This window comes from Ischnura elegans, chromosome X, assembly GCF_921293095.1.
Source record: "Ischnura elegans chromosome X, ioIscEleg1.1, whole genome shotgun sequence".
In the NCBI taxonomy this organism is placed as follows: domain Eukaryota; kingdom Metazoa; phylum Arthropoda; class Insecta; order Odonata; family Coenagrionidae; genus Ischnura; species Ischnura elegans.
Window position 1 is genome coordinate 58,992,063 of NC_060259.1, and position 24,009 is coordinate 59,016,071.

The 24,009-nt window shown below is 38.8% G+C and overlaps 1 protein-coding gene across 1 annotated transcript in view; it reads left to right on the plus strand.

The window, feature by feature from the left end:
- The window catches only part of LOC124170752 (titin homolog), a 62,564-nt gene extending 45,802 nt beyond the window's left edge, over window positions 1-16,762 (plus strand). The window contains exon 2 of the mRNA XM_046549683.1: window positions 9,782-16,762. Within this exon, the coding sequence (XP_046405639.1) occupies window positions 9,788-16,561 (6,774 nt within the window). The 5' untranslated portion in view covers window positions 9,782-9,787 and the 3' untranslated portion in view covers window positions 16,562-16,762. The remainder of the gene's footprint in view (window positions 1-9,781) is intronic.
- The last annotated feature ends 7,247 nt before the right edge of the window (window positions 16,763-24,009 follow it).

The window sequence follows — 24,009 nt, forward strand, 5'->3', positions numbered from 1 at the left end:
TCTCAAGGCGTGACCAGGGTTGCTTTGTGTGTCATGCCACGGACTAAATCTTTCGGCACAGTGTCCCAAATGGACGCATCATCCTCAAGAACTCACGCAACAGTAACCTTTTGTTCTTTCATCTTTCTCGGTTCTCTCTGAATATTTTAGCAGGCGTTCTTAATATTCGGAAGTTAAAACCAAGCTTGTTTTAAGCAACGCCGTTTATGTTTTTAATATGCGTTTCCTTGATAAGTCTTAAGGCTTGTTTGTGGCTCTCCTGGTGTTTCAGTTAGTCGCATGTATAAATATTTCATCCAATAATTGCGAGCAACGTAACATAATACAAAGTCAGTCATGGAGTATAAGGTGCCACTAACTTATGATGATCATGGTATAGAAGTCGCAATATTCTATACCCTTACGAAAAGGTATTCATCATGATTAAGGTAATGAGTATTAATTTAAAATTTCCAAAATATTTTGTCCTCCGTTTCATATCATGCTTATTTTATCGTGAAATTTGCGGGTAATTTGGAACCTTTTTTCATTATTTTAAAATATTCATGCTATTACGCTTTCCGTATTATATTTCACGTGATGTGAGACACCAAAATTCTTATTTTAATAATGGCTTTGTGCCGGCTAGTTTCTTTTTACGAAACTTAACCCATAGAATGCCTAACTAGCTAACACCCTTGGGGTCCGTGGGCTTTACAAGCCGTGGGGCCCCCAAGGGAGGAGGGAGTCGCAAGAGCAGAGGGGTAAACCGGGTAGGTACCTCCAGAGTCTCAGGCCCTCTTTCGACGCATACGTAATCCGGCCCTGTTTTGTAATCCTATAGAAAAGCTCCGATACGATGCGAGGAACACCCACACACGTTTTCGCTCAGCAGGATACCTTATCTGTTTCTCAAACCTTGACCTGTCCAGTCCTTGGTATAAGTAAATAGAAAAGTTGACAATCGTAATCGTTGTAAATATACATTACAAATTTTACTTTTGGCGCGAATACCTTCAGACCATTTACCATATACGGTATTGTAGCATAGCATCTGATGGCTAGACTGTGCTAAAATTTTCCTCAAAACTGCGAAAAAGTACATTTTTACCTCTATTTTTATCAGCGTGCGAACACCCTTTTCGACTTAAGTTTTTATCTTGCTCATAAGGTGAATTTTCAAGAAGTTCACTCATTAGCAAATTGTTTAATTTTCTTGTGTCTAATCTCGGAACGCCCTATACTTCTTGCATCAGCCCATATCACATAGGTGGTAAATTAGGCTTACGTGGACATCGCATCCCGATTTACAACCCAAGAATTCCAGGAGAGTCGTACATAGTTATATCAACACGAGGCGACCGGGAGCTAAGATTTTTTGCGCCATAGGCAAAATAATAGACGAAAACAAACCCTTTATCTGCGTTAGCCTGATTTTATGGAAGCTTGCAAGGGTACCATGCTTTGACGTCCCCTTCGACGGACGGTATGCCACCCGCATGACATCTAGCAGAGGGAAACCACGGACCTTGGTACGCCTTTTTCAATGGCATATTTTTGGCCACATTTTAATGCCTTGCGGATTAAGGACCGCTATTTTTTAATGTAAGGAATGTTAAACGTACCGCATGAAAAATAATTAATTATAGTCAATCTAAAGCCAATTCATGAAACCACAACCCATTCCGAGAAGTGTTCGACATTTCGAAATGCAATAAATAACATGGAACTGAAAAAGGAGAAACAAGGTACGTGGTCTCCCCTTGTAAGAAGGGCTGGGGATTTCTCTGAGAAACAAACGTCTTAGGGATTTCAACCCGGCATCTAGGCGTGAGAATACAACAAATATACTGCAGTCTAAATGGTGATAGTATTCTGTACTGGAGAGACCTTTTGAGAGCAATATCCTATGGAGGAGCGAATATTCACCGATTAACTACCCCCATCAGCCAGTGGCGCAGCGAGGGGGGGGGGTGGTTTTGGGGGTTAAAACTTAATTGGATTGATATTACTAATAGAATAGTGTAAGGAGTAATGAAATATCCCTCAGAAAGCCGTAAAAACTCACCATTTTGAACCATTAATCTTAAAATTCCGCAAATTATTAATCTATCACCTACCGCTTATCCTGGTGGGTACTCCATACCCCCACACACCCCGGTATTAGTTGCACACCTAATTCCTAGCAGCGCCCCTGCCATCAGCTTCCAGCGGCGAAGATACTCCACTTCATCCTTCACCAGATTTATCCCTTAGTCTAGGGCGCAGCATAACTACCTCCGTAACTCTGCTAAATTTATCAGCTGTGCTTAAATTGACCTGTTTCCCAGCGACGGATTTAGGGAAAAGGGGTGGTTAGCCGTCCCCGTAATTTATGGAAAATGGTAATTTTAATGGTGGCTCTCGAATGAAAGTTTTTATTCCACCAGATATACATACTTTTTTTTATATAATTGATTAATATCCAAAGCTACTTGTCTGTGCATATAATACGTAAGACACATTGTCGCTGAGAGGTATTGCATTACACCAAGGCACTGTGGGAAATAATCAACCGCCCACCTCCACCAAAACAGCGATCATAATCCGTCCTTGCTGTTTAAGATTATGTATTAAAAATTTAGACGGATTACAGAATCCCAAATGCCACTACCCTCAAGCGGAGGCAAAACTTGGTTCATTTCATCGTCCTTATTTATTTTCGACGTGTATATGCGTAGGCATTACGGCTCGTATTTTTACTTTGTAATCCGAAAATCACACTGAAGTTCGATTTATACGACGTCTACCCCAGGGGCGGATCCAGGATTTCTTTCTGGGAGGGGCACACGCAAGGCCGTATCCAGGATTTTGTTCAGGGGGGGGCACAAGGATACCTCGTCATACAAAACGAACGAAATGATAATGGGACCGTATTAAAAATCTAGCATATTTTTAAGGGTCTGGGGGGGGCACGTGCCCCCGTGCCCCACCCCTGGATCCGCCAATGGTCTACCCTATGACGAAATGATTACATATCTCACTTGTATACGACCCTTTATTAATTTTGAAAAGCGAGCCACTTTCAACCCTATTTACAACAATTTTACGGCTGCCATATCATAATTGGTGATGCATTTGTTTTTCAATCTTCTACGTCAGTGGCGTACGGTCATCTGGTAAAAATACGGAAAATCGAAATTTATCTCAGAATCGCGTTAAAAACCACTGCGATTTGTGAGGGATAGACTGAAATTACATTGACGCGTCGGGAATGTGGAGGAAAAGGCGACTGGTCGTATAAGCTTTGGAGATACTGAAATTGGTGTCTTTGGTTCAGCGGGAGAAAGTGATTTACTGCGCGCTGATTGGCGATGAGCTATCTTGTCTGTTGCGACAGTGGGTCTACCTCTCTCCCTAGTCGCTAGATTTAAAGAAAAGTTCTGAGTAACATAGTTTGGAATGGGTTTTACCCACCATAAATTGTCTGCTACATTTTTTATGAAGGTAGAAAAGATACTGTAGTAAAAGTTTTATAAGTATCAATAAGTCCTTCAGGAATAGCTGCGATCACATTTTACGTGCCCTGATCCCTTTTCCTTTTCTTTCTTGCGTAATTTCAAATCCCCACCCTATTATATTGGTAATTACTTTTTCCCATCTCTCCACCTACCTCTCTCCCTAGTGTCTAGATTTAAAAAAAGGTCTAAGGAATGTGGTTTGAAATGGATTTCACTCTCCATAAACTTTTTTCTACATTTTTCATTAATTTAGAAGAAACACCGATGTACATTTAAGATCAATATTTTCAAGTGCTTCAAGAACATCTGCGATCATATTTTACGTGCCATGATCCCTTTTTTCTTACGTATATTTCAAATGTCCACCTGATTAATAATTACTTTTCCCTTTATTAAGTGGAATGATGAAATCTCAAGGCAGTCAGCCAATTTGTTTCCGCGTATTCTCTGTTATGAATAGGGTCGGTAAGTCTTTCCAGTGGGTGCAAAGCACTCGGACTGGTAAATCTCTCCTGCCCTTGGTCAAACAAGAAATAAATTTCCGTACGAATAGTGGTGTTGATGGTGTACTGGATAGCATCCCCCATTGTCCCAAGCATCTTCTACGTTAATCAGAACAGCAAAATTCATCGCACCAATTGGTGATGAGCATTTTGGGATTTTCCTCTTTGCGTGGGCTAGTACAATGGATGGATAGCAGGAGGCAAGTGCCTACTTGATGATGCTAGGAATACTCCTAATGTGACGGCGCATACCTTAAATAAATTTATTTGTGAAGACATCCCATGGTGTACATATTTCTCCCATGGGCATAGCCAAAATGTATTAGCAAATCATTAGCCAGTAAAAACAATTATTACCGATGGAGCCGTTAACTCCCTTTTTTTTAGCTTGGTTTTGGTTTGTGTTATCTTAAGGCTTTGTCTTTTGATGAGAACCTTGCAGAACAATTCATTGCCCAGTGCCTTCTTGAGTTAAAAAATTATGCTATTGAAATATCCCTTACTTTGCCTGGGATGTGAAGCCAGATTCCCCAAACTCACATGAAGCGGTCTAAACATATAGACTACCACGTAATATTATACGATGAAATTGATTGATTTTGCTTTCTCTTGGTGAAAGTTCATGCTGTATGAAGAGATACAACCTTTGTAAATTTCCACAGATTTTTACATTTGGTACAAAGTGTCTCGACCCTGAGGTTTCATTTTCGAGTACTTGCGTAAAATTTACAATTGTTTTACATCTTCGTTCATTACAATACAATCTTCTTTCCCATTAGATTTTATGGGGCCCTTAAGGACTAGTGATTTATGCTGTGAAAAAAGTACAACCATCCTGTGGCTTAAGTTGAAATTTGAATACTTATATGCTTGCTGTTGATATTTTAAGTAAATAATCACAGTATAATAGCCATGGGTAACAATTAATGAGCCACCCAAATGTACACACACACTTCAAAAAGTGGTGGGAAGAAATTTATTATCTTTGGTCTAGGAGAATGGGAACGTTGTACACCATGCCTTGTTGCAATGTCTGGCAGCATTTACTAACTTGTCCTCTACAACAACCAAAAATCTGTAGGGCTCGAAACTGACTAGTAGCCCAATGATTTAGAACACGTGGCATAAAAAAGGGGATTGTAGTATAAATGAAGGTCAAGAAACATGATTTTTCCACTGAAAATTTCTCTTTAAAATATTCATGCATACAGAATTGTGGAATATGCACAAATAACCCCTTACAATACACCACCATGCATATCACAAGTGATTTGAAGTAAGCCTATCTGTCAAGGGGAATATTTGTGAAACTGATAGGCTTTTTGTTAGGACAATTCCCATTAGTGAATTATGATGCTAAAACACACCACCTCTAAAAACAAAATACGTAATTTTCGAGTACGTATGATGCATTGGTAGTAATTTACACGTTGTTATGCATGAAATAATTTTATTCTTCACAACTTCAATGGCTAAATATTATGATAAGAAAACAATATCTGAAAATATTCCCTGATCCTCTTGGCTGATCATAAAGTACAGTTTAACCAACATGGTCCATGCCTTTAAAACTCAATACAGCAGACTCCCGATTATCCGGCTGCGGTTTATCCAGGTTTCGGATTATCCGTGCATGATTTTCACTCTCGCTCAATTTTTTTCGCGATCTTTAACCCTTTGAGTGCCACGCAACGATATATCGTCGTTTGCAGAATGCGCCAGAAGTGCCAACGACGATATATCGTCGTCTATTATGAAGCCCGCTAAAACAATATTTTTTTCATACAATCAATATTTTTTATTGTGTATAATACCAGAATGGTTTCTTTTTTATCGCGTTGCATTATAATTTGAATAGTTAATTGCAACGATCAACATATTTTTTAATTTATATGACCATATGACGGATGGAAATTTCCGAGGACCATTTTAGGTCTTCACGAAACAGCTTCTTGATGTTGTACTTCATAAGCCACATTGTTTGGTCACCTAAAATCAATTGACTACCATCTTATACACCCTATTTTGTAGTTCTACCAGTTGTATTTTTTTTTGCGAACACCTATTTCTTTTTAACTTATTTGAAAAATGTTCTCCCCTGCGAAGCGCGTCGCATTCTTTTTCACAGCGCGACAATATATGATCGTTACAGGAAGACACGAGGTTTATATCTCTGCTCAGTTACTTCCAAACAGGTCATTTGTAACTCAATGTGCCATTTCATTCGTTTTTTTGATATTTAGCACCGAAAGAGAGAAGAGAAGATACTATGTAATTGATACCGGGCTATCTCTCGCAGCATAAGTATCGGTCAGCTGGAGCGCTGAGTCGACAATGTGACTCCGATTTCCAACCTCGTTTTCATGGCATCTAAGACAGTAGTAATTGAAATATGATGATGGTGAGCATAAAACAATGCAATGTGTGTCGTCTTTTGCTATCTTCTACACAATGACATTTCACCACCTATATAAAGCTCACAGTTCTGTTTGCGTAGCCAGTATTCTTCTGCGACGAGCGGGTTTGTAATCGCATTTTGCCTCCTCGAAATTGAAGAAGCCCATTGATTCAGTAAATGGCGTCAACGTCGAGAAATGAATTTACGCTTGGTGTCGATGATGACCGACTAGTTGAATATTTAAATTCGCTAAGTGATGGTGACGACAACTCTGTGCTAAGTGAGGACAGCGCCCATTCTCGTCGAAACAAGAGTGAAGAGGAACTGACATCAGACTCAGATGAAAGTGTGATATTATTTGCTAAGAAGAGACCGGCAAGAATTGATTATAGTGATGATAGTGACAGTTCTGATGAACTTGAAAGTGGAAGTGGAAGCAGTGATCGTTCTCCTGAATTTGTTGCAGTTCAGGACAATTGTGATTTACCCCAGGCTCCAGGTTTTGAATTCTTGGAAACTCCTGGGCCCAAACGTCTTCCGCCTCAAAATTCTCCTCCAATCGCATACTTCGACCTCTTCTTTACAAGAGCATTCTGGAACTTGGTTGTGAAGGAGACTAACAGGTACGCTGAACAGTTTTTGGCTTCACATGATGGACTGTCACCAAATTCGAGAATGCAGAAATGGCGTCCAGTCACAGTGGAGGAAATGAGGGCTTTTATAGCGGTGTTCATGGAAATGGGTATCACGAGAAGAACATCCATTTTTTCCTACTGGTCTACTAACTCTCGCTTTATCCCTTGGTTTGGAAAGATGTTTTCCAGAAATAGGTTTCAACTGATTCTGAAATTTTTCCATTTGACAGACAATACGAAACTATTTCCACCTGGTCATAAACTCTACGATCCCTGTGCTAAATTTCTTCCCATTGTTGATCATGCTAACTATGTTTTTCGCCACCATTTTACCCCTCATCAGTACCTAAGTATAGATGAGTCATTAGTAGGCGCTAAAAATCACTCCCAGCTATTGCAGTATTTGCCTAACAAGCACCATCATAAATGGGGAATAAAATTCTGGATGCTATGCGATTCTGTGGTGAATTATTGTCTGGCATTTTATTGTTATAAAGGGGCAAAAACCAAAGAAGACAGCGAAAAAATAAAAAAACACGTTTTAGGGCATATAGTAGTAAACAATTTACTGATTGCTGGAAACTATTTTTTGAAAGGGTATCATGTTGTAGTGGACAATTTTTTCACAAGTATAGATTTAGCTCGTGATTTGTTCAAAAAAAGAACATTTTTAACTGGTACGTTGAGACGTAATAGGAAAGGAATTCCTCAACCCCTCAAAGAAAAATTCAGCGTGGGTGAAAAAAAGTACGTTAGATGGGAAGAGCTCCTCCTCCTTGGATACCGAGAAAAAAAATCACAGAAAAATCCAGTGTTATTACTTTCAACTAACTCGATAGCCAAAAGCAATTACGTTGTTCGAAAGGGTCAAACATTGCCAAAGGAAAGGCCACAAATCATTGAGCAGTACAATCGGTATATGGGTGGGATTGATACTTCGGATATGATGCTTTATGGTTATTTAGATGAGAGAAGATCGATGAAATACTGGAAGAAAGTAGTTTTCAATGTAGTTTCTAGAATGGTACTGAATGCCTATATCATCTATAAATCAAGCAATCCTGGAAAAAAAATTTCAAGATTGCAATTTATGTCTGAAATAATAGACAGTATTGAGGGTGAATGGTTTCTCACAAAGAATAATCTGTCAACTCCCAGCGCAGTGTCAACGGGAATATGCGGGATAAGGAAATTGCCAGGGAGGAGGGAAAAAGTTTGTGTAGTATGCAGTAGGAAAGATGGCGGCCCCGTCCACAGATCTAGAACAGTTTGTGTTAAATGTGGAAAAGGTCTACATGGACTGTGTGTTTCCTATCATATTTGTGAATAACGTTACATTCATTTATTTCATTTGGAAGTAAGTTTGAAATGTTGCAATTTTTTGTATGAATGTCAACTAACATACGTTTAATAACTTTTAGTGTAACTGTGAATAATTTTTTTGTAATAATTACCGCGAAGTTTTGCTATTTTTATCCAGATATCTCTGTCATACAGTTTTCACATGTTTAAGACTCATGGGTGAGAAAATATTCGTATTATAATTTTCTTGATATCTCCTGAATTTTATGCAACTGTCATTGCAAGAATAAAATGTAAAATAAACTAAAAATTTGTGAAATTTTCTTTGCAATTATGTGATAATTTTATAGGAAAACAATGAAACTTTATGTCTACTCTTGTTTTGTTGATATAGAAAGGATTTTACGTCTCGATTTTTGGGTCAAAAGTGAAAAATTAAATAATTCAATCTCGTAAAATCAAGATTAAGCTACAACAATTGCGTTTTACCAAGAAAAAACGGGCAATATTTTTTAATTTTTATTTGTAAGAAAGAATTTACTCCTAAATACAAAAAGAATAATGCAAAAACAGCTATAAATAAGCAAATTATTAAGTTTTGAAAAAAGGCCTACAAAATTAGCAAAATACTCATGGCACTTCTGGGAGTACCCACCAAAAAGCCGGTGGCACTCAAAGGGTTAAAAAAAACCGGACGAAAAATCATCGGAATTACGGCATTAATTCTAGGATACACCGGGCTTATTATTTACGTTAGAAAACCTTCGTAAAACGGAAGCGATCACGCGCTAGCTGCATTCACGGGAGCACCGTGTTCCTGTTTTCCAAGCCTCGCAGTGCGCGACCGCGGTCCTTGATCACGGATACACGTCACGCAGCAGTTGCAACTCGGCAACTTGTGCGAGAAGCGACTACGTGGCGTGGTGCCTGACATTGTAGTTTCCGACGTCGAGCAGTGGTTTTGAAGCATTCGTGCAAACCACTTTTCTGTATCCATAATCACACAACCTCGGATGTGTGGTTTTCGAAACCAGGCCTTACATGGAGCATTAACAATACGAGTACAATCATGTTATCGCCGCTAAAAATATCGCGAACTGGCGAAGAAAGGTCTCAATGAGTCCGGGAAGCACTCTTAAATAACAGAATAACCGCATGAATAATAATTTATTGTTTGTTTTACGTAAATTATGAACATTACAAGACAGTTAAGAGAAAGTTGGGATTATCCGTGTTTTCCGATTATCCGTGCCGTCCCTCCCCATTATTAGCCCGGATAATCGGGAGTACACTGTACTTAGAATATTTTTAGTACTCCATAGTAATTCCAGAGTTCTGGCTAAAAAATATTATGGACTATGATTAGGTAATATCTGTGATAAGACACTGAAAATATCCTACAAAGATATTTATTTGTAATGCATATCGCATGAGTCATACTAAAATATTTTCTATATTTTTTAGGAAAAAATGGGAAAGAAGAAAAGTAGAAGTAAGCACAAGAACCCCGACAGGCCAAAGGATTCTTCAAATGGAGATTTGGAAGAGCCATCCTCAGATATCAAGGAAGAGCAAGACCTTTCTCATGTATCTGCAGTGCCTATGGAGGAATGTGCAGCTTCTTCAATCAGTGATCAAAAAACATGTCCCCAACCTAGTGCAAGTACAGATTCAACTGGGACTAAAGAAGAGCCACTGAAGGATTCTGAGAAAATGTATCCGCTAAGTAAAGCTACCCCCACGGTTTTGGCAACAGAAACTAAGCAAGGTGACAGTAAAAATTTGCTCTCCTTCAATGATAGCCATAAGATAGCAGACAAAAATGATGCAGTTCTTCAGAATTTACCTCCTTCCCCTGTGAATCTAGGAAATATTGAACCATTAGTGACTAAAGATGAAAGTATTTCTCAGAGTGCGTCTGAGAATCAAAATACCAAGACCCCAGATATTTCTTCAGGTGACCTGGCATCAGCTCATGCCCTACCAGCAAATGTTAAACCAAATATGCCAGATTTTTCCCACTCTGCAATGGAGATCAAGCTTTTTCCAGATAAAAACAATGACCCATCTTCAAATATGTCACCAAGTAAATGCCCAACAACTTCAGAAAAAGGGATAAGTTCCAACACCTTGCCAAAAAATAGAGGTAACATTCCTCAAAACATTGTTTTAACAGAAAGTTTGACTTCTGCTCAGACTGAGGAAGTTGTAGGAGATAGTAAGAAAGACATAGAAGGCATTGAGTTAAGGAAAGCACAAAGTGATTCCGTCCCTGTCAAAGACATGCCTGGAGGTCAGATAGACCCTAATGCAGTTAAATCGGCAGGTGGTCATACTGGAGCAAAGGACGATAAAATAACAAAACAACCCCTTCAGAAGTCATCAAAGATGGTAATAGAAGAATCACCTAACAGTAAAACCGACTTGAGCCTATCGCCTTCTAGCGTACAAGGTGGGGAAAAAATCAACAACAGACAGGATTTGGCAAAGAAGAATCCTGAAAAAGAGAATGAAAGTAGACTCCAAGGAAAAGAAATAAATTTGGTTCCGCCAGTAAGCAGTGGCACTGACACTGATGGTAATCATTTGCAGGGCCATAGCAGTGCCAAAGTAGATAACCAAAATGTTGCAAAAACCACTGATTTAGCCACCGCTGCTGCCGATAAAGTGGAGGGTGAGAAAGTTGAGCAGCTACCCAGCATGATGAAGACATCAGAAGGCCAGAAAAAGAAGAATGAAGATGTAATGACAGCAGTGCACACCAGCATCAAAGTTGAACCAATAGCACAGGCTGAGAGCGTTACTGGGGTATCTTCACCAATGGCTGAAGCCATTCCAAATCAGGAAGACAAATCCACAACCACTGCCAATAAGAAAAATACAAACCCTAAGAAAAAGAATAATAAACAGAAAACTGAAAAAAGTGATTCCAGTGCAGACTCTAAGGTTAAGGGACCAGATTCAAGTATTTCCAAGACTGAAAGTAACAAGAGCCATGTAGAGGAGAATGTAGCCAGTGCATTGTCATCAATACAGCAGGATGGATCAAAGAATAATACAATTTCAGAAGAGAAACCTGAGGCAGTGCAGCCAGAGGTGTCAAAAGAGAGCATCATTGCGGGAGAAAAGTCCAAATCAACAAAGCTCGAAACTCCAGTTGCTTTAAACCAATGTGCAACAACAAAGCAGGAACTAACACAGGAAAATTTGATTCCAGTAGACAAATCTCCTGTATCAAAGGAAGGGCCATCAAAAGAGGATAGCAAACCAGCTCAGCTGGAAGAATCAAAGGTAAAAGAGAGCCCAAAAGACAAACCCACGGCAACAAAAGTGGGAGTACCAGAGAAGGATATGATTCCAGCCAATAAACCTACTGCAGAACAGCAGGATTCATCAAGGGAGAGTATATTTCCTACAGAAAAACAAGCAGAACCAAAGAAAGAAGCATCACAAGAGAGTAAAACTCCAGCAGACAAACCTGCAGATACAAAGGGAGAATCTTCAAAGGATAATGTGATCCAGGAAGGAAAACCTTCTGGTAAAAAGCATGAATCATTGAAGAAGAATGTGAAACCTACAGGTAAATCGGCAGCAACAAAGATGGAATCATCAAAGGGGAACGCTGCAAATGCAGAAAAACACGCAGGGAAAAAGCAGGAAGCTCCAAGGAAGAACGCGAATTCAGATGACATACCCACGAATACCAACCAGGAAACATCAAAACAGGAGAAAGTGGCTCCAGTAGACAAGAGTACATCTAAAACACTGGAAGGATCAGAGGAGAGCATTACTTTGGAAACACCTGTAACTTCACAGCAGGAGGTATCAAAGGAGATGGCCAAATCACCAGAGACACAAGCAGAAAATAAGAATGAAGCTTCAAAGGAGAGTGTGGTTACAGATGTTAGACCAGCAGTAGCACAACAGGAGGGACCAAAGGAGGTTGTGATTCCAGCAGAAAAACCGACAGAGACAAAGAAGGAAATATCAAATGAAAAGGGGGTCTTGACAGATGTACTAGCAGCTTCACCACAGGAGACGACTAAGGAGATTACGAGTCCAGCAGACCAATCAGCAAAAAATAAGCTGGAAGCATCAAAAGAGAATACTATTGGTCAAGACAAAATCGCAACAAACCAGCAGGAGCCATCAAAAGAGAATGTTAAAATGCAAGAAAAAATTGCAGCTAAAGAGCAGAAACCATCAAAGGAAAATGTGAATCAGGGAGGAAAACCTGGAACTAAGAAGCAGGAGACACCAAAGAAGAATATGGCCCCAACAGACAGACCTGCAGCTAAAAAGCAGGAAACTATGAAGAAAAATGAGGTTCCGGAAGCAGAAAAACAGGAGGGTAAAAAGGAGGAAACGTCAAAAAAGGATGAAATTTCAGCTGAAAAACCAGAAGCTTCCCATGATAATGTTATTCCAGCCAAAAAACCTGCAGGGAAAAAACAGGAGTCACCAAAGGGAAAGGTTATTCAGGAAGATAAACACACATCAGAGGCAGATGTGGCAAAAGAGAATGTGATTAAAGAAGAAACAACTGCAGTGGAAATACAGGGAAATTTAAGGGAGAGTGTGACCCCAGCAGATACAACTTCGACAGCGAAGCCTGGAGCATTGAAGGGTAATGTGGATCCAGTGGAAAAACCTGCAACTAAAAAGCAGGAAGCATCAAAAAAGAATACAGCATTGGAAGAAAAACCTGAAGCAACAAAGGAGAAAGTGTTGGAGGGTGAAAAACCAACAGTAATACAAATGCAGACATCAAAGGAGACTCCTAGTAAGGGTGAAAATCCTTCTGCAAAAAAACAGGAAGCTTCACAGGAGAACTTGACTCCTGTAGAAAAAGCAGCTTTGGCAAAACATGAAGCTTCAAAGGAGACTGTTATTCAGGGAGAAAACACAACAGCCATGCAGGCATCAAAGGAGGATGTAATCAAGGAAGGAAAAGTTGCTGAGGAGAAGCTGGACAAGGAAAATAAAAATCAAGCAGAAAAACCACAAGAAGCATCAAATAGAAATTCAATTGGCAATGTTCAAGGAGAAAAACAAATGGCAATGAAGCAGGAAACATCACAAGAGAATTTGGTTCAAGCAGAAAAAACTTCTGGAAAAAAGCAGGATGTGAGCAAAGAAAATAAGATTCCAGAAGATAAACCCATAGCGACAAAGCCAGAAGAACCAGTGGCAAAACATAAAACAGCAAAGCAGGAGGCAGCAGTGGAAAAGATGACACATGCAGAAAAATCTACACCAAAACAGCAAGTATCATCAAAGAAGAATGCAACCCAAGCAGAAAAATCTGCAGCTAATAAGCAAGTAACATCACAAGAAAAGATTCAAACAGGAAAACCAGGGGTAAAACAGGAAGGTGAACTCAAAGGGAATGTGATGTCAGCAGAGAAACCTGCAGCAACCAAGGAGCAAGAGCAAACGAAAACAAAAAAGGAAGAATCCAAGGAAGAAATTCAAGTAGAAAAACCAGCGCAAAAACAGCAGGAAGCATCAAATAATGCAGTTGAAGGAGAAAACCCATCAGAAACAAAGAAAGAAAAATCAAATGAGAATATGGTTCCAGTAGAGAAACCTGCAGGTAAAAAGCAAGAAGAATCCAAAGACAAGGTGAATCCAGCAGCGAAACCTGCAGCAGCAAAGCCAAAAGAACATGCAGCAGCAAAGCAGGAGGCCCCAAAAGAAAATGTGATTCCAGCAGAAAAACCTACCACAAAACAGCAGGTTGTATTAAAGAAGGATTCAACACAAAAAGAATCCAAAGGGAATCTCACTCCAGCCGAGAAACCTACAACAACAAAGCAGGTAGCATCAAAGACGAATGTGATTCCACCAGTGAAACCTGCCACAACTAAACAAGAAACATCAAGTGAGAAATTGATTTCAGCAGAAAAACAAACAGCAAAAAAGCAGGGAGAAGTCAAGGAGAATGTGATCCCAGCAGAGAAACCTGCAGCGACAAAGCAAGAATCATCAAAGAAGGATGTGAATGCCACAGAAAAATCTGCTGCTACAAAGCAGGAAACATCCATGGATAATGTGGCTCCATCAGACAAACCTGCAGTATTGAAGCAAGAGCCATCAAAGAAGAATGTAGTTCAACCAGAAAAACTTCCAACAACAAAGCAAGAAACAACAAAGAAGAATGCTGTTCCAGCAGAAAAACTTACTACACCAACGCAAGAAACATCGAAGAAGAGTGTGATTCCAGGAGAAAAACCTGCAACAACAAAGCAGGAAACAACAAAGAATGTGACTTCAACAGAAAAAGCTGCTAATAAAAAGGAGGAAGCATCAAAGAAGGCTGTGAAACCAGAAGAAAAACCTGCTGCTACAAAACAGGAGGTATCAAAAGAGAGAGTTATCCTGGGAGAGAAATCCACCCCAACCCAAGAGCAAGGGCCTAAAAAAATTAAGGCAGAAAATCCTGCAGGCACCAAGCAGGTCACGTCAAAGGAGAATTTAATTCAAGGAGATAAGGAAGGTATTCCAAGTAAAGCAAACCCTGCCTCACAAATTCCATCCACAAATTCCCCCAAGGGAAAGGACCAAAGTAGTAGAGAGAGCCATGTAAATGAAGGAGTCTCCACGAAATCTACTCAGATTGCAGTGAAAACAGAAATGGGACCAGACACTCCTAAAGAGGCTCAGTTAGGTGCAAAGAGCAAAAGCGCTGCCAATGACCCTTCTTCTGTCAGTGATAAAAAGAAGAGGAAGGAAAATAAAAAGCAAGTGATCCCTAGCAAAACTGGGGAAGTGCAATCCCCAGAAGACAGGAAGTCTAACCCAGTTCCAGAAGGTGAACCTGTCCCAATATCCAATGAAAGAAAAAGTTCTGAAGCCGTTCAAAAAACAAGTGCACATGGTGATGCAACATCAAAGGGGTTGGAAAAACTTTTCATCAGAAATGATGACGAAACATTCCAGGCCAGACCCATTTTCATGGCCAATGCATGTCACGTGTGCAAATGCACTCATGGGGGTGAAACTAGACTAAAATCATGTAGCGCCTGTCGACTGATTGCTTACTGCAGTAAAGAACACCAAAGAATGCATTGGAAGGAACACAAACCTCTATGTCAACAAGTGCAAAAGAGAATCAAAAAGAGTGGCTTGCAAGATTTGTACGGGGATGCACATAAAATCACAGATGCCGAGGAGTGGAGAAAGTACCGGTGTTTTCACATTGTTGATATAGAGAAGCGTATGGGTAGGCCACTTCTGCCATTTGAGAGAGAAATGTTCCTATACCCACGAGTTTGTACTGTTTGTTACAAGAGTGACCCCGAGAAACTTAAAGTCTGTAAAGGATGCCATTTTATCAACTACTGCTCTGCAGGGCACTTGCCCATTTCTCATAAAGTTTGGTGCAAAGATCTCAAAATGCTTCTGCAAATCAACCAGTATCAATCTAAGTATGGTCTACTCAGGCCACAAATACCTTCGATTAATTTGGATTTTTCAAAGCCCTTCCCAAAATCAATGAAAGATTTCTTTTCTGCATCATTGGTCAACGATCGCAACTCTAGTCATTTCAGTATGTACGAATGCATTTTATCCGATGTTGCAACGTGCCCTCTGACCATATGCCACGTATTTAATTTGCTGAATGGTGTAAATCAGTCAAATATTCCTAAAAATTTGACAATCCATTTGGTTGGAGCAGAAAATCAGTTTGAGGTAGAGCCATTGAGCAAATGGGATGCTTTTCTGCTTAACTTATTGCCCCAGGTTGAAAAAGTCCATTTAGTTTTTGTGGGTCCAGAACTTGAACCAACAAGTCTAGATGATATAAATGATAATGGATACCAAACGCAAGAGATAAAAACATTTAACAGTTCCAAAAAACTGACTGCAGAGTTCTATTATGGCCAGTTATATCATGATTACGTGAATGCATCATCATTCGTTAAACCAGATTTGATTTGTGCTTTCAACTGTGGCATTTACCGCTTCACTGGATATAATAACAAAGACACATGGGGTCCCACCATAGCAAGCATGGTGAAGGACACAAACATTCCTATTTTACTGACTGCCTACACAGAAGTTGAAGCACCAAAGGATGTAGCTAGATTCAAGAAACAATGCAGTTGTAATGAATTAATATCACCTATGAAAAATCCCTTTGCTAGTATGAGGCCAAATTTAAACTTTGTCAGTGATGATGAGACTCCACTTATTTACAAGAATCAATACCTGTCAGTAGTCAAAGGATGTGATAAATGACAGTAGCAAAGTTATAGAGGAATGAGCGAATTAAACTTCATACTAGATTTCAAATTACATTTGAAAGGTGGAATTTCCAGTTAAGGTATTTTATTGGACTTCAAAGATTTAAACCTGGTTCATACTGTAGTCGTATGTGCATGTTAAGAGATGTGTTTTAATCATGCGTAAACTGATGACAAGAATTGATTGATTATTAGTAGAGATGTGCGAATAGTATCCGCGAATACTCGAATACCTCGAATATTAGAAAGTATTCGATATTCGAGGTTTCGAATAGTTATGCGAAAAGTACCGCCTCGAATACCTCGAATACTTTGAATTTCGCGTCATACACTGTCGCACGCACGTCGTTGGTAGTTGACTCGGAAAAATGTAGAGAACTGTAGTTATTTAGTGCTCGCAGCGCCGTTTTACGCAAGTTGACGAATTACATCAAATTCGTGGATTTTAGCGGTGAAAAGAGTTCGACGAGGGGAACCGAAAATGGTTGGGTGAAAAATGCGAAAATCCCCAATTCCCCCCACCAGGAGAACCTCAGTACCGTGGGATAGCAACCTCAGGGCATTTCCCACGATCCGCTATCCCCCTCCATTCAGCACTCGCCTCGCCCACTCTGACGCTTTCCTTTTCTCCGAAATCAAACAAAAGGTCCCAGCTCGCGCAGGGATCGCATTACGGAGACCCCTGCTTCGAAAAAAATATCGAGTTACGAGAACAATAAAAACGTGTTTCACGCCCTCCCCCCTTTTCTCGCCCACTGACCTTTTTCTGGCTACCTGCTTCGAAGTTCCCCATTTCTGGAGGTCAACTGCTGTGTGAGTACCGTGGGATACTTACATTAGCGCATTTCCCAAGATCCGGTATCCCTCTCCATTCAGCACTAGCCCCCCCTCTGAGGCTTTCCTCTTCTTCGAAATAAAAAAAGGTCACAGCTCGCGCAGGGATCATATTACGAAGACCTTAGCTTCGAAAAAATACCAAGTTACACGAGAACAATAGAAACGTGTTTCCGGCCCTCCCTTTTCTTCCCCACTGACCTTTTTTTCCTACCAGCTTCGAAGTTCCCCATTTCTGTGGGAGTCAACCGCTGCATGAGTCATCTATTAGCACAAAAGGTGTCTAAGAATGACTTTCGTCAATTGATGTTACACCTCTATTGAATTGAAATATTAGTAATGTGCGCGTAATTTAAAAAAGAATGAGACCAAACACGACGTATTTCTGAGTTTATTTAAGCATTTTACGCAAAGAAATAAATGTCAAAATACGACGGAGACTTAGCATTCTGGCGAAACTCGATATGAGCAGCAGAGCTTCTCGGAAGTTGATGCGGTATTTTTTTCCGAACGCATATATCAAGTTACAATTAATGAGTGGTGCGATAAATCTTTATTGTTACAGTCCCAGACAAAGGGATATTTTCTCAGAATATTTGGTTTCTCCCTGATAGCAATTCAAATTCATCTTCTTATCTCGTGAGAACTCCCAAAGATGGACTGAAAATAATTGAAGAAAATCCGGTGGAAAAGAGCTTGTATTTTGCAAAATGCCTCAGATTGTCAGCCAGCACTTGGCAGCAGAAGTGGGGGTAAAGCGATGTTAGTTGAATTAATTATATGCCCAATTGTTTCCATAAAATTAAAATATTCATTAATCAGCTAAATTCCTGTTCGAATCATTTAAAGGAAATCAAAATTACTCCCCAAAATCTTGTGTTGCCTGCTGCATAGGCAACCGAGTCAAACATTCCAGCATTCATCATTTAGTATTCGAGGTATTCGAAATTCGAGGTATTCGAATATTCGAGCAATGATTTAATATTCGAATTCGATATTCGAATTCGAGAAATCTGCTATTCGACCCATCTCTAATTATTAGTGCAATGGTTCCCCAGCCTCAAGATATTAGTAGTTTAGCCAACCTTTAGTATTGATATGAGTGAATGACTAGTCATAAAAGACTTTGATATGGTCCAACTAAGTGTTTTCTAGATATGCTATGTAATCCTATCTTTAATCTAAAAATGGAAGTGATATATTTTGTGGCAATGTCCTCCAATGAATCAAAAATAAGTTGCGACTTGATTAGAAGCATAAACCACTTTTAAGTAAATAGTAATTAATGCTGTTCAATTTATAAGTCCAAGTTAACCACTGTTTCACACCAAATATGTATCAGAATGAAATTGTCCCTTCGTGTCAAGGCCATACCCAGGATCAAAACTAGTGGGCAAGCCATGGTTGTTCAAGTTGTAGGCAAGATTTAAGCATGGAAAAGGTGAATGAAATCAACATTTTAAGGAAACTGTAACAGCTCTTTAATAGTTTTTTTAATTTATTTGCTTGAAAAAATATTATTTTCCTTAAAGACATTTGCAATTTTTGCTTCTTGGAGGGGGGGAGGCAGCTATGCCCTCCTGCCCCTCACCGGGTGCGCCCATGCTTAAAGTATGGGATTTTAAGTTCATGTATATACTGAATTCAATGCCGCAAAATGTATGTATTTAAAAAGATTTAAACCCACCTGGTGACAAGAGACAACATTCCTGCAACAGCACATGGAATGCTGACTTCACATGAGGAAACTTTAAATACGTGATATATTTAAAACATAAATACTATAAGTTGCCATAATTTAAAAAATTGTCTTAAGTTGATTAAGTGTCCTTGGTATCAACTAAGACTGCCATGGTTTAATACATAGTGCTTACGCAAATTTGGCAAAAGATTTTGCTTTGACGTCTTACGTAATAATAATCACTCAACTGTACTGTGGCATGTTTTTCATGCAGTAGCAACTAAAAAATACTTATCTATCATTTTCACTCTGCCAATTTGCAGATGCCATCACAGATTCATGGCAGAGGTTGACTCCACTGCCATTTTTACTTTAGTCTTTTGAAGATGAAGATTTATAAATCTCAAAGATTTTGATACTAAACATATGTAGTGGTTTTAGCCACTTATCACAACTACATAGCAAATTATAACTTTATGAATAATGTTCTTCAATCATACCTAACTGTGGTGATTATTACACCAAAGTGTCAAGGATGTATCATTAAATTACAATCATGCTAGCAGGAAAGCAATCAGACTATCTTCAAATAAAACTCTTGAGAGAGATGAAGAATGTGAAACAGAAGTGTAAGGTGCCTTATAAAGCCAAAAAGATAGGTGAAAGTAGTCGATATAAAATCAAGGGACCAAGGCTGAATGGTTTCTGATTACTATTAAACTGATGTAAGCCCTCTAGTGTAAAGTGCTCAGAACACAGAACCAACTTGTTCGATAGACCATCAACATTAAGAAGAAATCGGAAATTCCAAATAAAGGACTTTAATGAGGCATTCTGTGATATGCCTTTACCTTAATGTTACAAATTTTAACTTTTACTACATATTACCTTAACTCTCTTCGTGCATATATTTTTTTTGCTTATCCAGTCAAACAAATGTATTTAATGTCGGGAGAGTTTGATTGGGAAGAGAAAACATGGGTGTATTGCTCCTTGAAAAAGTGAATGTACCTGACATCTGTGGAAGGAAAAAAGGTAAAATTTATCATTATAGCAATGCATACATCATTGCATCAGATGTGGAATTCTCATGATACACAGAACAAGATGAATAAAAACCATAAGCACCCAAGAATTCCATTGAATGCAGAGAATAGATGGTTGCCTAACCTTCAAAACTGTGGGTTACTCAGCTTGAGGATTGAAATTGTTGTAAATGAAATTGATGAAAATAAATGAATTGTGTGATTTTATAGCTGATGGAGAAATTTCTCCGCTAAACTTTCATTCTGTAACTAAAGTATAAGTATTTATAATCATTTAAATACATAATTAATTTAAATCACTCATGAGTTATGTAACATAGCTACATGAAGGTAAGATTTTGGGGACAGAGAAATTTCATCAACTTCATCTTGAGTTGCAAAGCAAGGCTGATTGATCGATGAAATCTCTAGTGCTAGAATGCTGACTCCTTCATTTCACTCTACCAGTCTTTTATCCCAACTATTTCTGGAATTTATATCAATAAAATAGAGCCCTACTTAATGATAGTTTCACTACCTAATTTGCACGCCACAATTTTAAACAGAGCTGATTTTGTGTATGACAATATCTGATTTCATGTAAATTTCAAACACGCCTTGTATAGCACGTTGAATCACTTCACTCCAGTACATTTTATCTCCTTCCTTTGCCGGTCTCAATGGTGGTGGGAAGTCTTTGCCTGCCACACAAGAGGTTGCAGGTTCGAGTCCCACCTGGGTAGGTTGTCCCTATCCAGGACATGGATGTTTGTGTATGTTCATTGCTAAGTTAAAAACCTTGATGTAAAAGACCAATGTTGCTATTTCCGGTGATACAGGAATTATTTTTTCTAATAGAATAAATAAAAATTTAACCATAATCTGTCCGCATACAATAAAGATGCTTAGATGACTCATGATTACAAACTGCTGGGCACTTACAGGATAGCTGCTGGGCTGAAAATTCTATAAAAATGGGCATACTATGAAGATGCTTGGATGACTCATGAGTAAAAACTCCTGAGCACTTACAGGAGAGCTGCAGGGATGGAAATTTCTGACGAGGCGGCTGACCGACAAGGGGTCCTGAGGATAATTCCGAAAAACATGACTTTCCCTTCCTTATCCCCAAAAATGATAAAAATGGCTCACAACCTGATTTTTTTGGTACATTCCAGCACTAGAATGACTCTGGCACAAAAAACACTGACCTAAACTTGAATGTCATAATTTAGTTGAATGGCAGATAGATACACAATTCCTATGACGTGTCTTTGCCAGTAGCCCAGCAAGGTCAACCTGGGAGCAGAGCACGCAGGTGGGCACTGCTAGTCAAAATATTGAAAAAAATTAATTCATACGTGCATATAAACTTTTGCTGTAAGTACACAACCATGGTGCAAAAAAATTGCCCAAAATATTTCCTGTGGCTTATTCAAAACGCATACAATGAAGTATTATATTCACACATGATGTTCTATGTCTTTTATGTCACCATCAGCAACAAGAAATAATTGAAATGTAAGGTATGGTGACAACGCATTTCAGAAACGTGTTGCATGAATTAAAATATTGTGGAAATGCACAACTACCTTTCATTTCAATACGTCGTGCTTCAACTATATAATATTTGAATCGGTTGAACTGATTGAAATAAAACTAAACTGTTAGCTTACCACTATGATAGCACCACTTTCAGCATGTTTCACTCTCTCCAGGGAATCAATGAATACAAGAAAAGGAACAATGCGTATACTTGAGCTTCTTCACATGCTTCAAAATCAAACACTTCTATCATCAATCGCTCACAAGTAACTATGAATTCAAAGAGGCAGCTTTGTAAATACTATCTGAAGCAAACGTCACAAGTTCATGCTGTAAAAAATAGAAGCTAAATTTTATTCAGTTCAATGTACACACATGCACAAAATCATAAATTTTAAAATGCACATCTCACTTTTATTTCAATGAATTAGCTCGTGAAAACTTTCCAAGAGAAAATTTTAGTTACCTGAAAAACACACACAACCTTTCTAAAGACAAGGGTGCCAGGTTTACAAATTCCTTCCAAGATAATAACAAGATCATATAATCTAACACATTTTCCATAGGTGCAACAGTAAAATTCAGTAAGTGATAGCATATTAAACAGTCAATGGAGCTTATTGTGTGCCGACCATTCATGAAATTATGTAAAAGAAGACAAAAATAGATCAGCACAGACAAGAATGAATAAAAAATGACAGTATAAATAACTGGAAAATTCATTGGTGAGGTAGCCAAATCGCATTATTATCAAGCTGAGGTTATCTCCATGAGGTGAGATGAGGACCACAAGAACTGTCTCGCCTCACATATTTAATGTACATGTAATTATTTGATTTGATTCGATGAAAAATGTATTTCTGAGGAAAAACACACAATCTGAATGAAATTTCAAAACTTACATATTCTCCCAACAGAAATTTAGTGCAAGACAACTCAATTTCATGCCTTTTTTATAAAGTGCAATAATTGTAAACTGACATGCAAATCTGCAGCAAAGTAAGTAACATAAGAATAAAACCATTGACATATTACAGAATGATTTACAGTTTACAACAAAAATTCATTTTGGCAACACATAATTCACACCTTTTCATGGTAGCCGTGAGTGGATTTAAGTGTGTGTATTCAGATCCCACAGATAAAACCCTAAGCACTTGAGTTTATTCCATACAAAATTTAATGTCACGCATCAAATAAATATTTAAAAATTTCTATTTTTCATTTCATGATTTGAAATAGTTTTCAATATGTACTACGATTTTGTCAATAATACTGTGGTCTTCTTACAATTAAGTACAATAGGGTATCCACTATCTAGATATCAAATATAAATACATTTTCATATCGAAATGAAACCATTGGCAGATCTAGGGCGAGTCAGGGGTCAAATGTTTTAAGACTGGCTCAGTCGTGCAAGCTCAGAGTGGCTCAAGAGGTGTCATAGCAGGAGCTGAGACCTGCCCCACTAGGTATGTGGGATGTGGGGGGAGAGAGGCAGGCGTTGCCATGTTTTCTCAAAAGACATCGTCAAAGAATAGAAACAAAAGACTGTCGTGAAATCCCTCTCCCCACTTGGCAACGCAGCCAACATGACTCATGAATCATACACACTGGACAGTGGCGCAGCAGGAGAGGGGTCGGGGAACCCCCAAAATATAAAAAAACACCATTACCTACTTTGCTTCATAAAAGAAAACAAAATATTAAAAAATCATAAATTCACAAGAGATTTTGAAAAATGAATTTTTTCTGTTTATGAAAAGTGTTAAAATAAGTTTAAAACCCTCAACTTAGTACAGTTTTTTTCCCCTGGTTTTGGACCCCCCCGGAAAAAAATTCCTGGCTACCACACTGACTTCAGAGGTCTGAAAGCAACTGAATTTTCTGGAGGTTGTGCTCCGCCTATTGGATTTTGGTTGGTTTTTAGGAAGTCATGTGCCCTCCACTCTCAATCCCAAAAAACTTTGGCCTGCCTCCCAGTCGCAAAGATATTTTAATTGAGCTCTCGCATGGGTAATTTGTCTGAATTACTTTTCAGCTGTGATCGATTATTTTTAAGGTCTCATTAGGAAAAGGGATGACTTCGGGAGTTTCTTTTGGTAAGGCCTGCCAAACAGAAGAGGGGGAATTCCAACACTAGGAGCTCTTCCATTCATGGAAACCTACAACTTTATGTATAAAAAATTAAAAAGTACATCATATATATAACCTTTGTTTTCTCTCGGTAAATGTATCGATTGGACACTAAATATTTCTTGAAATCCAAAAAATATTTCCTATAGTTCTCCCATCACAGCTTATTCACGAATCCAATGGCAGCACCATCACCAGCAGAGACGTGATTAGGCGCAAACA